Below are 26764 nucleotides of genomic sequence, written 5' to 3'. Positions count from 1 at the left end.
ACCTCAAAATGAAGATGTACGTCTCTGGGTTCACCAGGAAAAAAAAAGTGAGCTTTTAGCATGTTCTGTACTCTACTTATAGCCATTTATATACACCCTGTTTTCCCCCAAAAGTTCTCCCTGAGAAAATAAACAGGAGAAAAGGCAATTTTTGTAAAAGGGCACAATCTCAGGCAGAACTCACTCTCAATTCTTTTATTTTGAACTGTATTGACATCAGACATGTAAATATTATTCGTTAGGACACAAATGACAAAAAAAAAATATATATATATATATATATACACATGAAGTGCTTTTTTTTACATTCAACAATACAGTTTACTCGGTGTGAGTGTGCAGACAGACAGACAGACAGACAGACAGACAGACAGACACACACACACACACACACACACACACACACACACACACACACGATCCCCGATCCCCCTTTTAGATTTCTAACCCCACATAGGATAAGCAATAACCACGCCCTGTGGCGCTGGGATTGGCCAGGAGCAACACTGGAGGGCACGCAGCCCAGCGATTGAGAAAGGACAGCGGGCTGCTGTGAGCAGTCACAGCTTCTGCCTTGTGCCTTGCTGTTGTGTGTTTATTTTGCACCCGTCCTCGTCCATGTCTCCCTGTCATATCCTCCCTGCTATCTGATCGTTCCCGTTTTCCCCTCGGCTATTCAACACGTCCTCACCGCCCTACATTACATTACATTACATTACATTACGTCATTTGGCAGACGCTTTTATCCAAAGCGACTTACAATAACACATTTATGTCAGCAATAGAGCAATCTACTATGGAGCACAGTCTGTGATAACTACAACTTCTGAAGGAACAGTGGTACAAGTTTAGGTTAGTGGTACAAGTTAAGGTTAGTTTTTTTTTTTTTTTTTTTTTTTTTTTGGGTGAAAGAGAGAGAACGAAGTTAGATCAAGAAGGGCCCAGATGGAGCCTGAAAAGGTGCGTCTTTAGTCTTTTCCGAAAGATTGGCAGTGATTCAGCCGTCCTGACCGAAGGTGGAAGCTCGTTCCACCATTGAGGTGCCAGGGACGAGAAGAGTCGAGATCGGGATGAGCGACTTTTGAGCCCCCGTAGCGAAGGAGGGGCGAGGCGACCTGCACTGGTGGAGGAGCGAAGGGAGCGCTGAGAGGTTTGGAACCTGACCATAGATTGCAGGTACAGGGGAGCTGACTGGTGTACTGCCCGGTAGGCCAGTACCAGTGTCTTGAATTTGATGCGGGCCGAGATGGGAAGCCAGTGGAGCTCCTGGAAGAGGGGAGTGACGTGAGAGAATTTGGGTTGGTTGAATACGAGACGGGCTGCAGCGTTCTGAATGAGCTGAAGCGGTCGGATGTCGGCGGCAGGTAGGCCGGCCAGGAGCACGTTGCAGTAGTCCAGGCGGGAGGAGACAAGAGACTGGACCAGGAGTTGAGTCGCTTCTCTTGTGAGAAAGGGACGGATTTTGCGGATGTTGTAGAGAGAGAACCTACAGGAGCGTGCCGTAGCAGCTATGTTGGCTGAGCAAGACAGCTGGTTGTCAAGGATCACCCCAAGGTTCTTAGCTGTTTGGGAGGGAAGCACAGTGGTGTTGTCAATGGAGATGGAGAGATCTGCGAGAGGGCAGTCTTTTCCTGGGAGGAAGAGTAGCTCTGTCTTACCAAGGTTGAGCTTGAGGTGGTGGGCAGACATCCAGTCGCCAATGTCTTTGAGGCATGCAGAGATGCGAGCCTCGATTTGAGTGTCTGAGGGGGGAAAGGAAAGGAAAAGCTGGGTGTCGTCAGCATAGCAGTGATAAGAAAAGCCATGAGAAGAGATCACATAGGCAAGAGATCTGATATAGAGAAGGAAAAGTAAGGGGCCCAGGACTGAGCCCTGGGGGACACCGGTGGTAAGAGGACAGGATCTGGAGAGGGACCCTCTCCATGAGACCTGGTATGAGCGGTTCGAGAGGTAGGAAGCAAACCAGGAGAGTGCAGAACCTGAAATGCCTAGGTCAGACAGAGTGGAAAGAAGGATTTGGTGGTTGACTGTATCGAAGGCAGCAGACAGGTCAAGGAGGACAAGAACAGAGGAGAGGGATGAGGCCTTAGCAGTGTGAAGGGCCTCTGTGACAGCAAGAAGAGCTGTCTCAGTGGAGTGAGAAGCCTTGAAACCGGACTGCAGAGGGTCCAGGAGGTCATTTTGGGAGAGATAGAGAGAAAGTTGTTCGGACGCTGCTCGTTCAAGGGTTTTGGAAAGGAATGAGAGGAGAGAGACAGGTCTGTAGTTCTGAATAGCGGTAGGGTCAAGGGAGGGTTTCTTAAGCAGAGGCTTGACTCTTGCAGTCTTTAGAGCAGGCGGAACAAGACCAGAGGACAGAGAGGAGTTAATGAAGGTCGTGAGGAAGGGAGATATGTTAGGTGAGATGGTTTGGAGGAGAGAGGAAGGGATAGGATCGAGGGGGCAGTAGGTGGCTCGGTTCGAGCTGATGAGTTTAAGCACTTCATCGGGAGAGAGGGGAGAGAAGGAAGGAAATCCAGGGACAGGGGGCCGGGAAGCAGGATTGGAGTCAGGAGTGTTAGTGAGGGTGCCTGGAGGATGGAAGGAGGAGCTGATGTCATCCACCTTTTTAGTAAAAAATGTTACAAAATCATCAGCAGAGAGGGAGGAGGGAGGGGGAGGGGAGGGAGGGTTGAGGAGCGTGGAGAAGGTGGAGAACAGTTTACTGGGATTGGATGCAGAGGACTGGATTTCAGAGATGATCGATCATTTCCTCATTCCTCCGATGATCAAACACATCTCTTGATTACTTTCTCCCGGCTGGCACAGAGGAAGGCGACTCCAGCTCGTGCAGCGCGCCGAGGCGCGTTTCAATGGCGTTTCTCCTGTCTGCACAAGGAAGCGTTACCCGTTTTCTGCTTTTCCTCTTGCTCAATTTGAAAACAACAGCTGCGGTATGTGTTTGTTCACGTGTTGTCTTAGATGCTAGGGACCTGATACCATGTGACAGGCTGGGGAAGTGTTTAAACTACGCCCTGCAGTAATAAAAACAAAAACACGTCAAACACGTCATTGGCGGGGAGGGCTATTTCTGATAACACGTCAAAGACGTCATTGGCGGTGAATGAGTTAAGGACATTGCCGCTGCTTTGAAATGACATGTCCAATGCCTAGGCTACAGTTCTTCTCAAGACTAATAAGGCCTAAATAAGTTCTAAACAAGAAATAACATCAATTTAGATGGGGGGGGACATAGCGTTGTGTCATGAATCAATGCCACTGGTCACCCTTCATGCAACTTCTCAAGGAAGCGCAGCCCCAGCTTGTCAAAATAAATACTCGTCCCATTGGCTCACGGAGCATGGGCGCCTGGCCAATCCCGGCGCTTGACTGCTGCGTTTGACGGCACAGGGCGTAGTCTGCTCAAAACCGCGTTGGGTTCCGTAATAACGCTTCACGTGACACGTCTCTTGTGTGGTTTGTACAAAATGCAACCAATGGAAAAGCATTAAAACGAGCTTGTGAGTAATTCTCGTGACGCCGTTCGCCCTCAATCTGTCACTCAAACCTCAAAATTCCTCCATTTTGAATTTTCTCCAAAAGCGTTTTTTCGCTATTTCTCCTTAAAATGTTGCCCGATCTTCACCAAACCACATCACACAGCGTGTGTGGACTGTCCTACACAAAACTTATTTCACGTTTTTTTTTTTAATTCCGCACCGTTGCGATATAATCCAAAATCCGACGTTTTGTGGGTGGGGCCTAGTTCACATAAACCGTCATAACTCCGGACCACATTGTTCGATGGGAACCAAACTTCGACCAGGTGGGCATGTATGTAGTCTGAGCTGATAAAAATAAAATTGTGTCATTTCGCCTATAGGGGGCGCTATAGCAACATTAACTACCTGTATCTCACAAACCATAAGAGCGACTGTTCCCAAATTGGGTACATACGTTCATAGACTACTCTTCTACTCTGGCCTAAAAAATTACGATTGACCTCACGGTGGCGCTATAGCTGCCCTCTTTACGTTTTCGTTCATAAGTTTGGAACCGTAGCTTCTACGATCAAAATTGTTTCCTTGGCTCCTCCCGTTTGTACTCACATAGGCCCGCACATTTCCCGCCCACAACTACTTAGTACACCCTAGCAACGATCTACGGACGCCCTATAGCGATCAGCCGAAAACACCCTAGCAACCAGTTAATACACCCTTGCAACCCCATAAACACGTCCTAGCTACACATTGCCGATTGGGGCTGTATTTATACTGGATGGGAGGGCGGGGTCTAAGTCAGGGGCATTGCAAGGGGGGCGGAGCGTCACGCCACAGCAAGCACAATTAAATTAGCTTTAGCAAATTTAGCCCGTTCTAGTTTGAGCTTATCCAGGTAAGATATTAATAATGTAATGACACATCCAGCCAGAAACTAACTATAATTAAGACATGTGCCAACTTTGATGAAGTTGTGTTCAGCATTGTAAGAGCACAGCACACCACACTGACTGGAGGGAAGGGAGAGGGGGAAAAAAATGACTGCTCGACTTTAGGAATCTCCGTCGACTCACGGGTCTCTCGACTGATGATTGAATCGTCGACTTTTAGAAGACAGCCCTAGAAATCCACACGTTGTGATTGTCTTTTAGTTATCTTTCCTACTTCTTTATCTCTGTATGCTACGCTACATACATACACTAAGGCCATGTCCACACGGAGACGACTTTAGGTGTATCCGCTAAAGTTTTTTGTCATATAGCCGTTTCGTCCAGATGGAACCGCGTTCTGGGACTATACGTTCTGGCCGTATACGCTAATTTTTCAAAACGGGTCCCAGAGTGATTAAATCTGAAGACGCCACCCTTGCATTTCCGTGTTTACAACCCATACGCATCTTTCCTGAAACGATGACGCCATAGCCCCACCTCTCTCCACCAGCAACAATAACAATCATGGCAGTAACGTTCGTGCTACAGCAGTGGGGATCTTGCAGCAAAATATAATGCTCCTCTATTACCACCGTCAGCAACAAGTGGACACGGAGAACAGCGTGTAGCCTACAACATCCTCAGGGCTCCACACAGCTGACTCTACCCATCCACCCCTCCCCTCCCTTCATCGGATATTTCCCAGAAGGCTTAGCGGCGGCTACATTTTTACAATAACACAAACAAAATCAGGCTTAACGTGTTAGATAGAAATTATATTTATTTTTAATACATGCATGCAATTCTGGAATATTTTAATATTGGACAAAATGAAATGAAATGAAATCTAAACCCTGAGTGTAACCAACATACTCTCTTGCCCTATATATAGCCCTCGTACATACAACGTGAATAGGGAAGTGAGAGGTTTGAGGAACACGTGGTTGCACTGTGATGTCTGTGATATCCGCTCGTGTCCACTCCAACAAGACTTTAGCTTACTTGACGCGACTTTTTCCAATAAAAACACATTTATGCCATGAGTTTATATAATGTATATTTATGTTGCATCATTTAGCCTGTGCTGTGATGTGCAGGAGCGGCCAATAGGCTGGGATGTGTTTGCAACATGTCTAAAGATCATGGAAGTGGATGATATCAGGAATGTCACCGATAGTTAACGTTCTATATTGTAGGCTACAGGGAGACCATCAGCCCTGCTGAACAGCTCTGCATTTGCCTGTATACTGTAGGTTTCATCATTTTATTCATCGACATGGCAAACCTCCCCGCAAAGCCAAGGGTTTAAGCTGCTGCTACAGTGAGATACACATTATAGACTGTGCGCCCCTAGAGGTTGTATGCCATTATTGACGAGATTGTCTTTCTCTGTTATTCTACAGCGGTTTCAGTGGTTTCATGTGGATACACACATTTCTTGAAACGTTTCCATGTTTATGGAAAACTTTTCTGAAACGAAAAAAAAAAAGATAGCTTCCGTCTCCGTGTGGACATGGCCTAAGAAACATTCCTGTAACTTGCATAGTGTGGCAATAAAAGTTATTCTGATTCTGATTAATTTGAACTGCCATCTTGTACTCACTTCTCACCAGGTGTACTGGCATAAGAGCTGTGTAACAGGCCTAAGGTGAGAACAAATTGCATATTTTTCAACCATAAAAGTAAAAAAAAAAAACGAACTGCTCAATTTATGCAATACAACTTCGATGAGTAAGTAGGCTATGTTCAATGATATTCCTTTTGCACACAATAGGTTTTCAATATAGGGGGATCTCTCTCTTTCTCTCCCTCCCTCTCATGAATGTAATGTTTCTATGATCATTCAGTAATTCCAATAACTGTAGGCTAGTGTAACATTTCTCCTCAGTCCTTGGATTTTTTGATGTAGGGTTGTATGAGGTACTTGCCAACAGTCAGTGCACTACACATCTTTTTACCATTGCTTTCTCTTGAATTGTTGTTGTTTTTATTGTCTTTTTCTTTCTTTCCATAAATATTAGTTGGGTTTCCATCTAAATGTATTGCAAATTTGAACCGAAATTTCAGAAAATCTGCAAAATAAAATGCGAAATTAGGCGCGTTTCCATCATTACTATTATGCGGATATTAGGAGTTGATGTGCAGTCAGTTGTGCTCTCTGCCTGCTGATTCAAACCTGATACGTACTGAGCTGTATGAAAAACATCTAGCCTATTCAAAGTGTTTGATTATCCACAATGCTACACCATGAAGTTGATTAACCGGCACCACTCAATTCGGCATACATAAAGTATAATCCGCGGAGCAGTTACTGCAAGTAAATAAAATGTAAGATCTTCTTCCGTTAAAACACAGTGGCCGGCGGTGTAAACCTAATTGTGCTGAAATAGTTGTTTTTGTTGGTGCTCCCTGCCTTACCGTCTGTCTCTGTTTGATGATGTCAGAGCTGATTGGCGGGAAGAGAGACACCTGGCAGAGGAGGAGAGGAACGTTTCTGAAATGAATCCTTCAGAAGAGGTGAGAAAAATATCACTGTTGTATCACTAGCCCCTTTTACACAGAGACCCCTACAATACTGGTGTCAAGAGGATCCGCCATTAGGCCCCCTCTGCCCTTTTACACAGAACCAAGCAGCCGTGCCATATTTCCCCCCCTGAGTGTGCTTTTACACAGCGCCAGGAGGCATTTCAGCATGATGACTTACAGAGGGATTTATCAGACGCACACAAAAGAAGAAAGGGAAAAAAACTTGGGCAAGCTGCTGCGGGCGGGAATATTGGGAGAATAACAGCAATAGGTCCTCTGACAGATCAGGTCGTTAAGCTTATTATGTCCGAGCAGTCTACCGTATTTAACGAGCAACTTTCAATATTTGTCTGATTGACTTTATGGATCACAGAGGCAGCATACAGGTAACACAAGGCTTTCTTACCTTTGGTTCCAGTTTTTGTAAAGCATATTCCCATGTTGTGAACTAGCCTAATTAAGTCTGTATTGAAAGGGTGTTGACTGGACGCCCGCGTGTCAAACAGCTGCAGTCTGCTTTTAATAACGTTATCGGCATCAGCGTCGTCAATATAGACCACTTGGTTTCTACTTTTAAAAGTTGGACTGTCTGGTTATTAGGGGTGGGTGGAATCGATTCTTAGATGCATCAAGATGCGGACGTGGACGATTATGAATCGATTCACAAATGTCAATAATAGATTTTTTTTTAACGTTAGTTGTAACGTGATGTTGACGGAACGAAAAGGCGGAAAAGTGTGAGCGCGAGGCAGCGCCCGGACAGTTTACATCGTGGCGTGTGCCGGCCGAAGTGTTCACACACAAACGTGTGTGAAGATAGCAGACACACCCCCTGACTGTAGTTGCTCCCAACCAGCAGCCAACAATTTAGCAAGCAATGCTATTAAAGCATCCACCCAACACTGAAAGTGCGAAACTAATCCATCGTGACTTTTATTGCCATGATGGATAGGATATACGTCCGTACTCAGTGGTTGAGAACCAGGGATTCCGCGCTTTGGAGCCGTGATACAACGTCCCATCTCACTTTTTTTTTTTACGACACAATGATCCCCAGACTGTACAATGAGACCAAAGCTGAAGTTATGGACTCACTGAAGAAAGCGGGTAGGATATACAGTATCTAACTTGTGATGCGTGGACATCCATTGTTACTGCACACTTCATCACTGAACACTGAGTGGCAGCTAGCGTCTCATGTACTCCAAACAAGAGTGATGAGTGACTGGTGCCAATGTGGCAGAGCTGTTACAACATGTAGAAGAAGTGATTCAGAATAAGCTGAAGTGGAGTTAATTTACTACAGGATGCTGCTACAGACACAACTGGCACACTTGTTTCTTTTCCTGTTGGTTCTTTGCAATGCTGGGAAATATGTTGGCAAATGTAACCTTCCAGTTGACACATCTCTTCCATTTGCTTTGTTAATAAAAGATAATGGGAAGTAAATTCATCTGTTTATTTTAATTAGGGATCATTACAATGCAAATTAAATTCACTTTATTTTAAAAGTAGTAACATAGTGAGAAAAAGAAAGCATGTATTGAAAAAAAAGATGCATCAAACTGCATCTATAATCGATGTATCGAGATGCATCGATAATCGTTTTATAATCGAATCGTAGCCCTCTGAATCCAAATCGAATCGTGAGGTGCCTAGAGGTTCCCACCCCTACTGGTTATGTCACTTTCAGAAGAGCAGAGCTCGTCTCAGACACGGTGGGTGACGCGAGGTGCGCAGCTGCTCGAGTGACTCCTCGCCACAGAGTTGCGATAGGCTATAACTAGGAGCACAGTCTGAATACTACAATGTTAGTTGTTCAATAGGCTATAACTAGGAGCACAGTCTACAATGTTAGTTGTTCAATAGGCTATAACTAGGAGCACAGTCTGAATACTACAATGTTAGTTGTTCAATAGGCTATAACTAGGAGCACAGTCTACAATGTTAGTTGTTCAATAGGCTATAACTAGGAGCAGAGTCTGAATACTACAATGTTAGTTGTTCAATAGGCTATAACTAGGAGCACAGTCTGAATACTACAATGTTAGTTGTTCAATAGGCTATAACTAGGAGCACAGTCTGAATACTACAATGTTAGTTGTTCAATAGGCTATAACTAGGAATACAGTCTGAATACTACAATGTTAGTTGTTCAATAGGCTATAACTAGGAGCACAGTCTGAATACTACAATGTTTGTTGTTCAATAGGCTATAACTAGGAGCACAGTCTGAATACTACAATGTTAGTTGTTCAATAGGCTATAACTAGGAGCACAGTCTGAATACTACAATGTTAGTTGTTCAATAGGCTATAACTAGGAGCACAGTCTGAATACTACAATGTTAGTTGTTCAATAGGCTATAACTAGGAATACAGTCTGAATACTACAATGTTAGTTGTTCAATAGGCTATAACTAGGAGCACAGTCTGAATACTACAATGTTAGTTGTTCAATAGGCTATAACTAGGAGCACAGTCTGAATACTACAATGTTAGTTGTTCAATAGGCTATAACTAGGAGCACAGTCTGAATACTACAATGTTAGTTGTTCAATAGGCTATAACTAGGAGCACAGTCTGAATACTACAATGTTAGTTGTTCAATAGGCTATAACTAGGAGCACAGTCTGAATACTACAATGTTTGTTGTTCAATAGGCTATAACTAGGAGCACAGTCTGAATACTACAATGTTTGTTGTTCAATAGGCTATAACTAGGAGCACAGTCTGAATACTACAATGTTAGTTGTTCAATAGTCTATAACTAGGAGCACAGTCTGAATACTACAATGTTAGTTGTTCAATAGTCTATAACTAGGAGCACAGTCTGAATACTACAATGTTAGTTGTTCAATAGTCTATAACTAGGAGCACAGTCTGAATACTACAATGTTAGTTGTTCAATAGGCTATAACTAGGAGCACAGTCTGAATACTACAATGTTAGTTGTTCAATAGGCTATAACTAGGAGCACAGTCTGAATACTACAATGTTAGTTGTTCAATAGTCTATAACTAGGAGCACAGTCTGAATACTACAATGTTAGTTGTTCAATAGGCTATAACTCGGAGCACAGTCTGAATACTACAATGTTAGTTGTTCAATAGGCTATAACTAGGAATACAGTCTGAATACTACAATGTTAGTTGTTCAATAGGCTATAACTAGGAGCACAGTCTACAATGTTAGTTGTTCAATAGGCTATAACTAGGAGCAGAGTCTGAATACTACAATGTTAGTTGTTCAATAGGCTATAACTAGGAGCACAGTCTGAATACTACAATGTTAGTTGTTCAATAGGCTATAACTAGGAGCACAGTCTGAATACTACAATGTTAAGTTGTTCAATAGGCTATAACTAGGAGCACAGTCTGAATACTACAATGATAGTTGTTCAATAGGCTATAACTAGGAGCACAGTCTACAATGTTAGTTGTTCAATAGGCTATAACTAGGAGCAGAGTCTGAATACTACAATGTTAGTTGTTCAATAGGCTATAACTAGGAGCACAGTCTGAATACTACAATGTTAGTTGTTCAATAGTCTATAACTAGGAGCACAGTCTGAATACTACAATGTTAGTTGTTCAATAGGCTATAACTCGGAGCACAGTCTGAATACTACAATGTTAGTTGTTCAATAGGCTATAACTAGGAATACAGTCTGAATACTACAATGTTAGTTGTTCAATAGGCTATAACTAGGAGCACAGTCTGAATACTACAATGTTTGTTGTTCAATAGGCTATAACTAGGAGCACAGTCTGAATACTACAATGTTAGTTGTTCAATAGGCTATAACTAGGAATACAGTCTGAATACTACAATGTTAGTTGTTCAATAGGCTATAACTAGGAATACAGTCTGAATACTACAATGTTAGTTTTTCGATAGGCTATAACTAGGAATACAGTCTGAATACTACAATGTTAGTTGTTCAATAGGCTATAACTAGGAATACAGTCTGAATACTACAATGTTAGTTGTTCAATAGGCTATAACTAGGAGCACAGTCTGAATACTACAATGTTAGTTGTTTTTCATAAGGGAACGCACAACAGGCGAGACAGACTGCAGATATGCTTTGGTTAACTGATTTCTGATAGTAGAACTTCAATCTGGAGGTGGTTTTCCCTCAGTCCTCCTGTCATCTTTTTTCATGAATGAGCTGAGATTCCTGTCATACCCTTTTATACAGACCTCGATTGGGCTCTGAATGATACTACCTCCACTGGCAGAATGAAAGGCTCTGAATGATACTACCTCCACTGGCAGAATGAAAGGCTCTGAATGATACTACCTCCACTGGCAGAATGAAAGGCTCTGAATGATACTACCTCCACTGGCAGAATGAAAGGCTCTGAATGATACTACCTCCACTGGCAGAATGAAAGGCTCTGAATGATACTACCTCCACTGGCAGAATGAAAGGCTCTGAATGATACTACCTCCACTGGCAGAATGAAAGGCTCTGAATGATACTACCTCCACTGGCAGAATGAAAGGCGTAACAAAATGACATTCCGTCATTGTGACTTTTACACAGGAGGCGAAGCGTAATAATCCCACAACGATCAGGGCTTTCACAGGCTGTGTAAAAGGGGCTAAAAAGGGGCTACTGATGTTGCAACACACTCTCTCTCTCTGTCCTAATGCTTTATTTATGTCTTTCTCTATGGAAACAGAGAGACTCCAGTGGACCCAGATGTCACCGCTGTCAGCAGTGTGACAAAACATTCACAAGACTTCAACACTTAAACAATCATCAGAGAGTTCACACTGGAGAGAAGCCCTTCCACTGTGACCAATGTGGAAGCAGTTTCCGTTTGTCAAGTCACCTAACAACACACAAACGAATCCACACTGGAGAGAAGCCCTTCGACTGTGACCAATGTGGAAGCAGTTTCAGTCAGTCAAGTAACCTATTAACACACAAACGCAGCCACACTGGAGAGAAGCCCTTCCACTGTGACCAATGTGGAAGCAGTTTCAGTCGGTCAAGTAGCCTATTAACACACAAACGCAGCCACACTGGAGAGAAGCCCTTCCACTGTGACCAATGTGGAAGCAGTTTCAGTCAGTCAAGTAACCTATTAACACACAAACGCATCCACACTGGAGAGAAGCCCTTCCACTGTGACCAATGTGGAAGCAGTTTCAGTCTGTTAAGTTCCCTAACAACACACAAACGCATTCACACTGGAGAGAAGCCCTTCCACTGTGACCAATGTGGAAGCAGTTTCAGTGTGTTAAGTTCCCTAACAACACACAAACGCATTCACACTGGAGAGAAGACCTTCCACTGTGACCAATGTGGAAGCAGTTTCAGTCGGTCAAGTGCCCTAACAACACACAAACGCATCCACACTGGAGAGAAGCCCTTCCACTGTGACCAATGTGGAAGCAGTTTCAGTGTGTTAAGTTCCCTAACAACACACAAACGCATTCACACTGGAGAGAAGACCTTCTACTGTGACCAATGTGGAAGCAGTTTCAGTCGGTCAAGTGCCCTAACAACACACAAACGCATTCACACTGGAGAGAAGCCCTTCCACTGTGACCAATGTGGAAGCAGTTTCAGTCTGTTAAGTTCCCTAACAACACACAAACGCATCCACACTGGAGAGAAGCCCTTCCACTGTGATCAATGTGGAAGCAGTTTCAGTCTGTTAAGTTCCCTAACAACACACAAACGCATCCACACTGGAGAGAAGCCCTTCCACTGTGACCAATGTGGGAACAGTTTCAGTCGGTTAAGTTCCCTAATAACACACAAACGCATCCACACTGGAACGGGCTACTGGTGTGACCGCTGTAAGAGAATGTTCGTTCGTTCTTCTAGTCTGAAGAGACACCGCTGCATCTAACCTGCTGAAGAGCGCCTCCACTGTCTGCAGTGGGAACAGAACATGCCTCTCTCTGTCCAACAAAACATTTCACAAATAAGAAATTCAGTGACAGCTCACAGTTTGTTTCTCAGCCATAAAATCTTGGCATTGGATTGTAGAATGTTTATAACATCAATGGAAAAATGTCATTACAAATAAGTCTGGATGGAGAGCTTCAGAAATTGCTGTTGGAAGCAGCCGGCGAGTGTTCTACTGGAAATTTCTGCCCCTGACTTTTAAGGTATTAAGACTTTGGAAAAAACAAACCTGGATTTAAACACACAAGTTACCACATGATTAGAGACTGCTGCTGCTTTACCTACTGAGCCAAACTCCTGCTACAGCTTCACTGGGGAGAAACTAGCCAAAGTATTGTGATAGCAGCTATGATTGGCAGTGCTGTCCACTTGATAGAATGTTAGTAGTGCTCTCCATGAATCAATACATCAATACTAAATCACATGGGCCACAACACTGCTGCTGCACTGCTCTCTATGGGTTGAAACTAATGGCCAAGCCCCAATGTGTGATGCGAGGTAACATTATTTTGCTATTGAGGGATGATGTCAAACACACCTGCTTTGAGTTTTATATGACTTAGTGTTGTTTGACTTTTCATGAAACTTCAAAATGACCACAGCTCATCAGGGATTTGAACTCGCATCCTTAGTTGTGCTCCAAAGAGCTGAGCTCAACCGCTCTGCCAGCTTCATGTTTGATGTGAGGAAGTCAAAGGATCTCAGAAAGCATCCAAAAGAATAGAACATGATTATCATCAATTTAAACATGACTGTACAGACATCATCTTGGAAAGTACAGACACAAATTTTCCTCTTTATCATATCATTTATCAGACTATTTTGCAGGCGCAGATCTCAATCGATCATACACTACATTTTTATCAAAATGTCTGATATCAGATCACTTTCATTATTACATCTTTACAATAGAGAGCCAAAGTAAACGTCACTTTCTGCTTTTCTCCCTGTACCAGCGTGTGAAAAAATATTAATGGTGGTGAACGGAGCGATACGCTACCTTTTTGATCCCGTTTTAATTGTGCCACGGGAGTACACACGTCATGTTTGTCAATGTAAAAGATAACTCTGCAAGTTGACAAAGTCGCAGTTTGTGGTAAAACTGTGGCACTATAAGTTATAAATCAGAAAGACTACGCACAACCAGTCACGTAAGTGACGTCTCTCCCCCCAGTCCATTGTTGTTGATGGTGTGACGTATAATGTGCGACACGAGATGTAGTTGATTGACAAAACTAAACCTTACGTTCCAGTTTCAGGACAAACTGCGTATTTCTTGACTTGCATAGTTATCTTTTAAATTGACAAAATTCAACGTGTGTACTCCTGTGGCACAATTCAAACGGGATCAAAAAAGTAACGTCTCTCGCCGTTCACCACCATTCATATTTATTCACATGCTGGTACAGGGAGAAAAGCAGGAAGTGATGTTCACTTTAGCGCTCTATTCACATGCGTTTTAATCGCTGTTGTGTTCAACACGAGTATTTTCAAGAAGGAAGCTCACATTTCCCAGCTTTCCCATGTCACGTGAATGCAGCACCGGGTCCATCAAACCCAGTCGTTAATGCAACACCTCCAGGAAAAAGCACCTTCCACCACAAGTGAAGCTTCTTCCAAACTCATCGCTCATCTTTTTCATTTGTTCGGGTTGTTATAAATGGTTTACATGTTGTCACGGTAAGGTTTGCACCTATTCATATCGTCATGCATTACTTAAGTTACATGATGTCACTTGATGGGTATAGTTACAGATCCCATTCGTTTTACGCTTCACCTGTGATTTGTAATAGAAATCTGACAGTTTAGTGACACCTTTTCTTACCGAAAAGATACATAAGGTTAGTGGAAACTGGAAAGAGACATCCACTGTTGTTCTGATTGCTGTGTGAACATGTTAACAAGTTGCAGTTCCTGCTTCGTGTGCATTTCCAAGTTGGTCATCCAGCTGACATCAGTTTGATGTAACCAAGCCATGAGAATTTGGAAACTTTAAGTTGGAGTTTGCTGTGTTTGTAAAAATAAAATCAAAATGGCAGTATGTGCATTTTTGTAATTTGTGTGAAAACAATCAAAACGTTAGTTTTGCTAAATGTCTTAAGGTTTTGGCTGGGTTCACTGTCTTGAGAGCATGGACCTTAGTTTGGAGAAATGTGCCATATCAGTTGAGAACTATAATAGTGTGTGTGGACATACATTATTGCCACTAGGTGGCAGCCTATTATCAAAAACAAATAGGCTTACTACATGTTGAACATCACACCTGACAGCCAGTACATTTGTAAAAGTCAGTCTTCCCTGAAAGCAGTCTATAAAGTTAAGATTTGTGTTGTTTTAATCAAATAGACTAATTCATTTTAGATTTCAATTTAGTCCACCAAAATTGTACATTTCCCCCATTTAAAATGTCCAGTTGCCATGTCATGTCAGTATATCCTAAAAAGCTACTGAAATAAGTTTTGCTGAGTTCATCAGAGGGCAGTAGTTGGAGCCCAAATGTTACAAGTAATTTACTGATCTCAAGTCTGAAGTACAAATATTTATGAACTTGGACTTGACTCAGACACAACACAAATTGATGGTTTTGATCTTGACTTGGACTCAAGCAAGTTTCTCTTGACTTGTCACATCAGTCATTACCGACCCAGCAGTAAACACATGCCTCTTTCTCAAAGGGCAGACAGGGAATAAATAGGTCATTCCTCCAACCTGAAATGCCTCTTGCTTCCTTTCTTATTATCTGAGTGATGCTGACCACCTTCAAATTGAGCTTGATGGCCTTTGCAGCCTCTCTACACCAAAGCCAATAGACCGCTATAAACTTTGAGATAAAAACAGCTTTTATCTGGTAGACAGGCAAAACATAGGGTGCTGTTACAGCGGAGTACTGTATAATAAATCATTGTGATGAATCGTTGATGTTACACAAGGGGGCAGGAGAGCTTTACCAAAGTGTTTGTGTGGGTTTTCTCCGGGTGCTCCGGTTTCCTCCCACCATCAAGGACATGAATGTTAGGGTTAAAACTCCTGTCAGTGCCCCTGACCAAGGCAATGGCAAAAGAACTGGAGTTGGTCCCTGTGCGCTGCACTGTGGCTGCCCACTACTCCTATTATAGTTCTAGGAAGGTTCCTAGTAGAGGATGGATTTCCCCATGGGGATCAATAAAGGAACTTGGGCAGGATTTAAATACTAGAAGTAAATAGGATTAAATGACATGATAATGTTACACACTCTTGTACAGTAGGTGGCGGTATGCACCTAAAAGTTGTTGGTGACCCGCCATTTAATCGAGAGAAGTAGAAGGAGGAGCACCAAGCAGCGAGGCGTGATTTCTAACCCCACATAGGATAAGCAATAACCACGCCCTGTGGCGCTGGGATTGGCCAGGAGCATTGAAGCTTGGGACTAAAGCACCTGGGGTTTTTCATCTTTTAAAATAAAGATGTTAAAAAAACTATTGCTTATTACATTTTCAGTGCTGTACCTTCTCTCTGGGTAAGAATTAAGCTTGAAATTAACGATATGATACATTATATTAGGCTATATGAGCTATGAACGTGAACACAACACCGTTTATATTATTGCATGTTTATGTAGATTGTGTACATTGTGTAGATTACAATTATTATGCTTATTATTACTATGCTAAGGAAGGTAGGTGACCATAATTCATTTCAATGTCCGCTCTCAATGTCCACTCTCGAAATAGTCCGTTCTCAAGAGCTATTCAGTTGGTTCATGAAATCGCTGGGCTGCGTGCCCTCCAGTGCTGCTCCTGGCCAATCCCGGCGCCACAGGGCGTGGTTATTGCTTATCCTATGTGGGGTTAGAAATCACGCATTTTGCAACATTTCTATAATTTCAATTGAAATGTACAGCACGCACTGACCTGCCTCAGGAACCTACGTCACAGTTTAGAAAGATTATGGGGCCCCAAGCTATTGTACTGGAGGGCCACATATTGATTATATGTTTATGAGCGAGATACAGAGCACTACTGTAATTATATACTGGTGGAGCAGGGGGGTCTAGGTACAGACATAATCAAACCTTTTCAATAAACATCAATATTTAACCATTTTTTGGTCCTTCATTCCTCCCATCTGTCACCTCACCTCCTTAAGCCACATCCAGCAATCCAAATGTAAACCACCAGAGTGTCAATAAAGTAGCCTAAATAAAGGTGAAGAGCAGCCATCAGCATCTCAAGCATCTCAAGCAAAGACCCACCTGTTCATTCATGGATGCAGTGAGTGCACTAGCCAATGTCATGATGCCATGCCGTCCCAGCTAACCTCGCGTCACCAGGCTCTTCTCGGCGAGAAAGAGCCTGGCTCCCGCCCACAATTGATTTTGTCACCCTACTGGTTCCCGCCTAGAGCCCGCCCTAGACCGGATGGCAGCGTTTCTAGCTCGTCAACTTTCACGTTAACTTGACAATTTGACCCAAGTATCAGAATCCTCTTTCACCGTTTTGACCGGTGTGTCAGGCGGTGGTGGCGGAGATGCCATATTGCATAAACGTTTTGTTTTATGTAACGCTAGCTTTGTTTTGATCAGACTCTAGTTTAGGTAACATCACCGCGTCAAGCTAACGGCAACAAAGACGTTGTTAGGCGCATTGCCATCCGGTGTTAATTCTGGGTCCGGGGTTTACGCCCCCATGACAAAAAGCGGGGTGGAAGGTGCCCAGACTAGTCCCAGCAGACGCAGCTTGTGCAGACAGCATCACTGTGCTCTCTGAATGAAAGAATTGCATAAACAGTAACAAAACGCATTTGGAGATGCAGCTTGGTCCACTAACCTGATGATAGAGTGTACTGGTGCCTGGTTGTGAAGTAGCATAATTTTGCTAAGACTGGAGTCGGGCTGCTGATACTGCAGTTGCCCACAGGGGGCAATGACAAAAATTTTCGTTGACTTGTTTCTGGTGACGTCAAATTTGCCTTCATCCGCCCTTGCTCGCGGCAAAGTAAACATGGCGAACAACTTCAACTAGCGAAGCCGTTGTGTGCATTCAGTCCTAAAGACTTTGGACATATTTCTTCTGAGTCAGAAATCAACGTTTATATTTGAGCTTTGGCACTAATACGTGCCCAGGCACGTATTGCAGAACGCAGTTCTGCAAGTTTTTCTTGGAAAAAAGGTAAAGTCAAGTTTTGCCACCTGTGCTGCGATCCTGGCTAACGTGTTAGCTTCAGTTGCAAGCTATCTTGGCTAGCTTGCTAGCTAAGTGCTACACGCTAGCTAACTATGGTCTGTCTGTCAAAAACCGGTGTTAACGTTACTGTCTGCTAACGCTGGCTATTTAACGGCATAATCCGTGATTTGGTTTGATTACATAACGTTACGCTAACGCTAGTTGTAAGGTTAACGCTAACGCTACCTAACTGCTTCGTTTGAATGAGTTGACTTGCTAATTGCTATCGATGTGTCATTAATTGGCGAATATCAATTTACCAATTAAACTAGTTACGTTAAGTTACAACATTTATTTAATACACAGCAATAATCCGATCCACACCCCCAAAAAACCATTACAGTAAAAATAAATAAATACAATTCAAACAAATAATATTTCAACACACACACACACACACACACACACACACACACACAAGTAGTATACGTGACCATATTGACCAAGTACTTGTCGTGGCCGTGCAATGTAATTTGTTTTCATCTGATTAGCTAACTATGGCTAGACTGTTAGCTAACATTAAGTTTTATTTCAGCTCACCTTTTAACATTGACTGATTTTAATGTTTGGCAGGGTGAAGGAGACGCGCCGTCACCATGGGGCGACGTTCAACCTCCTCCACCAAGAGTGGGAAGTTTATGAACCCCACCGACCAGGCCAGTAAGTACTGGCGCTCAGCCAATAAGTGACAGGGTGTCCTGCTCGGCAACAACTAGAGAAGTGTTAACTTGGCCGTCTTGTTGTCATCTGTCAATACGATAACTATGTTTGCATTCTATCCCCTCTCCAGGGAAGGAGGCCAGGAAGAGGGAGTTGAAAAAGGTACTTATGGTCTTCATATTATATGAGATTGTTTTTGTTTCGCTGTCTTCTTTAACCGACATGTATGTTTCCCCCCTAGCTAATTGTTCTCTATTTAATTGTCTTACTAGAACAAGAAGCAGAGGATGATGGTGAGAGCTGCTGTGCTGAAGATGAAGGACCCCAGACAGATCATCAAGGACATGGAGAAGCTGGATGAGATGGGTGAGGCGTCTGCATTTTTATCTGGCCATTGAGTTGGGATTTGTATGGGACTATGGGTGCATCATTATTTGCCTGAATGGTGGTTAGTATACTTGTAAAATCGGTAGGCTTGTTGCATTTTGAACAGGGTATGCAATTTTATTATTTCTCGATTTTGTTTTTTTGACGGTGGGATGTGCATCTAACCCTTTTACATCTCTTATATAAGTATTGGACGTGTACAACGTGTACAACCCATTCCACCGACCCACTAAGTGGCGACAGTGCTTTCCTGACTAGAGGAAGGCAAGCAAAAAGCAGTGTGACGAAGCCACTCTCATGAAAATGGATTGGCGAAAACGCTTTCGTTTTCGCGCTGATTGCTGGCGATGCGGGATTGCAAATTTGCATAATAGATTACGGGTGGAACACACTTTGAAACACGCAGCATAAATATGACCAGAATCGCAAAAGCTTCATCAAAGCTCTCAACCAAAACTCCAAGAAGCGAGCGAGTCCATCCAGACTTCCTCAAAGAGCGGCCGCGCAGACAGGCAGCAGCAGCAGCAAAGCAGTGAGACTGGTGACAAGCTTGTGACACGGCCGCTGCAGCCAAGAAGAACGCCCACGGAGGGAGGAGTTGGAAGCAGAGGGGGGTTTCCTGCTGTTATGGAGGAAATTACTGTTCAAAACTATTGTTTAGATGTCTGACGTCTTACTGATGCCAAAAATGAATGGTTAAAGTGACTGTTCTATCGAATTTCACAAAAAGCCATTTATCTCTGAATAATTTTTCTGACGCTGAAACCATGCTGTATTCAACTGCTAATGCTTACATAACTACTAACTCTACAAACTAACTCTTTTAGACAGAGAAAGCACACATTCTATTAGTTCTTTTGAGATATTGTGTGTTCACAAAATCTTAGCAGAAAAGAATCCTCGGGTCTTGAAAGATGAGCCAGAATCCTCAAAAAAACCCTCTGGCAGAACCTACCTACCGTAAAAAAAAAACGTCTGGCAGTGAATGTGTTAAGAATTTAAGGCTTTTAGGCCCATTTGAACTTGAACCATTTATATACGATGGCATTTTTTTCTACTTTTCTCGAATAATCACCTGCTTTTTGTGTTGTCCCAACACAACCTTATTACACCTGCAACAGAGTTCAACCCGGTGCAGCAGCCCTTGCTGAATGAGAAGGTGTTGAGGGACAAAAGGAAGAAGCTCCGCGAGACGTTTGAGCGCATAGTCCGTCTCTACGAGAGAGAGAATCCTGACACCTACAAAGACCTACGCAAACTGGAGCTGGACTATGAGACCAAGCGAGGACAGCTGTCTCTCTATTTTGACTCAGTCAAGGTGTGTAATTGTGTTGTTGTCAGGTGTTTGTGTATTTGTTTGTATGCATGTGTGTGGTATTGTAATTATCCTAACCATACATACAGAAATCTATGTTTGGATGATAGGCTTTAGTATGTGCACTTCCATAAAGTTTGTTTACCATTGGCTGGACTAAGAAGCAGCAACTTTAACATGAGTCCACACTAGTAATCAATACTAGTTTTATTTTCCATTACTCAGGCATTTTGGTGAAACTTTCCTCAGTAGTTGATACACTCGCCTTCTCTTATATCCTCTATTCTTTGACTTTCAGAATGCAGAGTCAGTGGAGGTAGACAGTATCCCTCTGCCAGACATGCCCCACGCCCCCTCTAGTATCCTCATCCAGGACATCCCATTGCCAGGGGCTCAGCCTCCCTCCATACTGAAGAAGAACACCTCTTTTGGGTAAGCATTAACCTGCATATCATCGCTGTCATTCCAGGACCTCGAATATCCAAAACAGCAACTTTTCAGGAAGTTAAAAAAACCTGTTTGCTCTTAAAATACTGAACCAAACGTCGTCAAAGTTGGCACATGTCTTAATTATAGTTAGTTTCCCACTGAATGTGTCATTACTTTATTAATATCTTACCTGGATAAGCTCAAATAATGATGTTTATATTATCAGTCCGACTTGGAAGCACTATCTCCCGGCCAGTCAGGCGGGAGAGAGTCGTATGCTCATGCACGAACCCCAAGCTCCGGGCCGCGGGGGCGCGCACAGGAGCAACAGCGTGCCCCTCGCCTCATCATGGCCGAGGCGGGGGCTTTCGCATGGGGTGAGAATAGTCTGACATAACGTAGCGTTAACGTTACTTTATTCTCGTCAGAAAACACTCCGATTTGCATGTTAAAACAAGTTTGCAGCCTAGGAATAACTGGAAAACATTTTATTGATCTCACTAGGGATGTCAACGGTTAACCGTTAATCGATTAACCGTCGCTAACGTCGTTGTTCGGTTATTGCTGTCGGTCTATCAGTTAATATTAATTTTTTTTTTTTTTTTTTTTTTTTTTTGGTCTATTTACTCAATGAGCTCATGCCCAAACAAGGCGTGTCTATTTAGATGCTGAAATGTTAATGCTTTTTGTGTTAGAAATTCTAACACAAAAAGAATTTGTGTTGAAATGTTGATGCTTTTTGTTAATGCTTGTTAATGCTTTTTGTGTTAGAAATTCTAACACAAAAAGCATTAACATTTCAGCATCTAAATAGACACGCCTTGTTTGGGCATGAGTTCATTGAGTAAATAGACAAAAAAAAAAAAAAAACATTTTTTTTTTTTTTTTTTTTTTATATTAAAAAATTATGAATTAACCGATAGGTTAATCGATTATTAGCGTCGGTTAATCGAAAGTGAAATTAACCGAAAATTGACATCCCTAGATCTCACGTCAGAGGAAGCCAGGATTAAACAAAACAATATCAGAAATACACAGCATGTCTGCCATGTGACTTTTCCTGGTTTACTGTCCTGCGTGGGGGGATACAGATGGAGGTAGGGGACAAATTTTGAGGTTTGACTGACAGATTGAGGGCGAATGGCGTTACGAGATTTACTCACAAGCTTGTTTTAATGCTTTTCCATTGGTTGCATTTGTTAAAAACCACACAGAGACGTGAAGGGTGACCAATGGCACTGATTTATGACATAAAGTGAAAAAGGGGACATTCGAGGTCCTGGCACAACAGCGACAATATTATTAATTTGAGATTAAAACACAGTTTAGCGTAGCACCTAAAGGATCATTCTTGATATTTTCAAGTTGGGCCTTATTGTCATAGTTTTGCCACCATGACAATGGATTCAGATTACATTTTGTTAGTTATTTCACTGTAGAACTCTACATACGTTCAGTTCACAGGGAGTGCTGCTCTCCAGTACAATCGAGCTGATGAAAAAGCACCCACAACATGTCCTTTTCAGCACAGTAACACTTGTGTGCCCCAGTCAGACCTGCCTAAATAAGAGTTTTTGATTATGCCTGGTATGACTTGACTATAGTGTGGTATATTAGATTACTTTGTGGTGTTGGATGTTATTTTACTTGGTTAGTTGGCAAGTAGAAAGTTAAAGTACTTGGAGAGCTGCTTAGTACTAGGCTGTAGACAATGCTGCTGCGCCCCCTCTTGCGTCCATAAAGACCGGCAGCCAGCAAAGTAAACATGGAAGTGTGTGAGCAGTGAAATGGACTATCAGAACTGAAGAGAACTGAAATGATCATTTAAATTGAACATATTACACAAACATTACTACAACATCTCCTGGGTGGGTATTTAATGGCAATTGCTCCACTCTCTCCCTCTAACTCCTCCCTCCACTCTCTCTTTGTATCTCTCAGTCTCAAAGGCTCTCTATCGACCCCCTCTGGACAACTGTCGGCAGCGTTGGCGGGTGTCCCTCGTTTGCCGCCAGGGAAGAAACCCCCTGGTCCCCCACCTGGCCCCCCGCCCCCACAGGTCCTGGCACTGTACGGCATTCCTTCTCGGCGCGCTTATGGCACAGACAGCGGTAACAACCATTAACCATTCCCGTCCCAGTCTGTACATAATGGTTTACCCTTATATTTCTTACCAATACTAAACTTATGTTTCTTTTTCTCTCCCCCCCTCTTTTCCTGAACAGAACCTTCCATTCCCGGTTTAGAAAAAGAATCGGCTATGGAGGTGGGCAGAGAAAGGGACAGCGGCAGCGACAGCGACAGGGATGGGGACGACGTGGACGATGAGGACAGCGACTCTGAGGAGGACAGCGACGCAGAGAGAGATGAAGGAGCGGACGGCGACCGGCGGATGAGTGTGGACAGGCAGGACGAGGAGAGGGGAAGAGAGGAGGACAGAGGAGAGAGACATGCCAGTGAGTGCTTCACATCTGCCTCAGCAGGTTTATTGCCATGCAATGACATCACCTCATGATTTGAGTTTGATAGTATCAAAATTTTATAGATACAATTTGATTTGATTCAAACTAATAGTGGATCTTTTTAGTATTCTGATATGTGCATTATTGTGCAAATTGAGCCAAAATTTTGCATTCGAAGGCTTACGAGACTGGTGTGAAGATCTCTGAATTATTGGCCCGTAATTTTGAAATAATTTGTCCTTGAAAAGTGCTTGAAATCTATCATTACCAAAGAGTGGCAACCCTGCATGAGGAATTCATGTTGTCTAACACTAATATATGTCTTTGATGAATGTCTTCTTCACGTCTTCTGTAGATCGGAGTGTACGTTTCGCAGACATGCCTCCAGCAGCACCCCGGGATGGAAAGAAGAAGAAAAAGCGGGTGGTGAAGAAGACCAAGGCCATCACGCCTCTGCAGGCCATGATGCTTAGGATGGCAGGTAAACCAATGTCTGCGCCGGGTGCTAATTAGACAAGTACATCTCATCATTTTCTCATTTTCATGACACCGCACTGTGTTCATTTTGTCTTCAGGTCAGTCCATTCCTGAAGAGGAGGGGGATGAAGAAGTAGAAGAAGAATACACAGACGAGTCGGACAACTCAGACATTGAGGACAGGGGACCGCCTGGAGACAACCAATCTCACCTCATACCCAATCAGCGTCTACCCCCTCCTGCTGGGCCAATGGGAGGGCAGCAAGGGCCTCCACCCTTACAAGGTCCGCCAATGACAGGGCCCCCACCGCTGGGGCCGCCACCAGCTCCTCCGATGAGGCCCCCCGGTCCACCTTCTGGCCCGCCTCCTGGCCCACCACCTGGTTAGTTACAAGTTGTTGTTTTTTTGGAACCAGATGCTGGACAAAATCTCTGAATCTACTATTTCAAATAAGTGTTATTATTACCCTTATACAGTGTGTATATACTGTACTATACAGTGTGTATATACTGCATGTTCCATTTAGATGATGTGTTCTGTCATCCGTAGGTGCACCTCCGTTCTTGAGGCCTCCTGGTATACCTGGAGGTCTGAGGGGTCCAATGCCTCGTCTGCTGCCTCCAGGACCCCCACCAGGTCGGCCCCCTGGCCCTCCTCCAGGCCCCCCTCCTGGCCTCCCGCCTGGCCCCCCACCACGAGGACCCCCTCCCAGACTACCACCCCCAGGACCACCAGGTGTGTGTGTATTAAAAAAAAAAAACTTTTGTGTGCTGTGTGTGTGTGTGTGTGTGTTGCACATTGACTCAACATGTAGTCTGTATGTTGATATATTCTGGTGTGTCTGTGTGCATGGACACACACGTGTTGGGGTGTTTTGATGGGAAGACATGACCTTGGTCTTTGTTATTGGCACACCGTCAAAACATACACCTCTTTTAAACATCAGTGCTGCTTAGCTGCAGCCCATCCCAAACTAAGGCAGGAAAATAGTTGTCTTCATTCAATAGAAGCATACATCATGTTTGAAGGGGATTTTCTTTTATAAACTCAAAATCCCATCTGTCTTATGTCTCTCATACAGGTATCCCACCTCCTCCCCCAAGAGCCGGGGGCCCCCCTCGTCCCCCACCATTGTCCCTCTTCCCCCCGCCCCTCAACTCCAACGTGCTCAGCGCTCCCCCCAGCATCGTCCAGCGACAGAAAGGCTCCGGCTCCAGCCAGGAAGGCTCTCAGGGCAACATGCCCCCTCCTGCCATGCCCATGCGCATGCAGATGCCCCCTCCCCCGGGGACGGCCGCCCCCTCCGCGGGCGCCAACCCCGGCGGCAACCCCCCCGGCCACCACCACGTGGCCACGATCGAGAAGCGAGCCAGCATCACCTCCGTCGCAGTCGGAGGCGGGAGCCTGGCGGCGGGCGCCGGCTCCGGGGGAGCCACCATCTCTGCCAAACCTCAAATCATCAACCCCAAGGCGGAGGTCACCCGCTTTGTGCCCACGGCGCTGAGGGTGCGTAGGGACAAGGGCGGGTCAGCACCGGGACCGCAGGAGAGAGCGGGAGGAAGGAGGGCGGAGGATATGCTGGGTGGTGGCCTGGGGCTGAAACAGCAGGCCACGGCGGCTCCTATGGGCCATGCCAACCCAGTCCAGATGGGTGCTGTGCCTCAGCCCAACATGAAGACGAAGGACCAGGTGTATGAAGCCTTCATGAGGGAGATGGAGGGACTGCTCTGAGACTCAAGGGGGTTGTGGGGGAATGTTCATTGGGGGACTTTGAGCAAAAGGGCAGATTAAGGAGTTGGTTTATTTGACATATTTTCTGTGTAGAGTAAAAATTTAGAAGTAGCTCTTTCATCTTCAAGGCAACCATCCATATCAGTTTCTCCTCATTTAGCAATATAACAAAAGACCACTACACCCTCGAAGGCAAGCGATGGTCTCAGCAGGCTAATCTCCATAGGACCTGGAGTATCGTTTGCTGCATCAGAGAGAACGTGAATTGGGAATATTGTATTAAATCTGATGATGTGCAGTTGAAAACATCGAGATTGAAATTCTGAAGAAATATGTTGCCAGAGACTGGCTGAGGGCTTTTTGTCCTCTAGTATGTTTTGTTTCTTCCCGTTTACCATGTTCCCTCCTGCCAACTGTACTGTATGTGAGAGAATTTGGCTTGACCTGAAAAAGCAAATTTTTTATATGACTGTCAAAATGTTTATTTTATTGTTGATCTGTGAAACCGGTTGGACATCAAAACAAAGGTGCGGAATGTTTGTCAAAACGTGAAATTAGACGGCACGATATACATGTCTGAAACTTTGATCTGCAACTGAATAAAAAACTTCAAAACATTTTTCACCTAATATTTGACTGTGATGGAAATGCATGCTGTGAATGTCAAAGTCAATGTATATGATACACTAGTAGTGACCATGTTGTACTGACATACAAATAATCACATCCAGCACAGCTGTTGCTTCTGATTCAATTCTGCATCCCGGTCAGTCTAGTCGCTGCAGGATCGTCTCGTTTACGTGTGCATGTGTTACTGCAGTAAACTATTTTACTGTGTTTACGTTACAGTAGCCTATTAACCACAATAATGGTGTATTGGAAGCTTTTTACTGACAGGACATAGCCGATAGTTACATATTAATGATATTTTATGATATTTCACGAGACATTAAACGTGTTGAAATTTAGTGTTTGTGTAGAACACATTTCAACTCTGTTACACAAAGAATTTGAGAAATACCAATTCACACACTGTCAATATTGTCTCTCTTTCAAGCTACAACTAACGAATTATCAATATGTTTGACCAAATTGTGTTTTTTCACCTATGTTGAAGAGGAGACGTTGAAACAACGTTGCGATATCAACGTTGATTTTGTAACCGCATTTTAACAGTTTGGTGTCAAATGTGGAAATTTTGACCAGAATTCTTGACACATCACCCCCCAAAGTCAT

General features: G+C 43.7%; 1 protein-coding gene across 2 annotated transcripts; it reads left to right on the top strand.

The window, feature by feature from the left end:
* The first annotated feature begins 17857 nt into the window (after positions 1 to 17857).
* On the top strand, positions 17858 to 26130 carry wbp11 (WW domain binding protein 11). Of its 2 annotated transcripts, none has more exons than XM_083648813.1 (12): positions 17858 to 18012; positions 18647 to 18726; positions 18857 to 18888; positions 18999 to 19092; positions 20235 to 20431; positions 20727 to 20860; positions 22799 to 22968; positions 23083 to 23313; positions 23675 to 23800; positions 23895 to 24179; positions 24347 to 24532; positions 24879 to 26130. In XM_083648813.1, the coding sequence occupies exons 2-12, from the start codon at positions 18663 to 18665 to the stop codon at positions 25526 to 25528; spliced, it is 2169 nt and encodes a 722-aa protein (XP_083504939.1). In that variant the 5' UTR covers positions 17858 to 18012; positions 18647 to 18662; the 3' UTR covers positions 25529 to 26130. The 2 variants fall into 2 exon arrangements, with proteins under 2 accessions (XP_083504939.1, XP_083504938.1); XM_083648812.1 differs by having other exon boundaries at positions 18640 to 18726.
* The last annotated feature ends 634 nt before the right edge of the window (positions 26131 to 26764 follow it).

This window comes from Poromitra crassiceps (genome assembly GCF_964638095.1).
Source record: "Poromitra crassiceps genome assembly, chromosome: 13".
Taxonomy (NCBI): domain Eukaryota; kingdom Metazoa; phylum Chordata; class Actinopteri; order Beryciformes; family Melamphaidae; genus Poromitra; species Poromitra crassiceps.
This window is presented reverse-complemented; position numbering and strand designations above follow the sequence as displayed.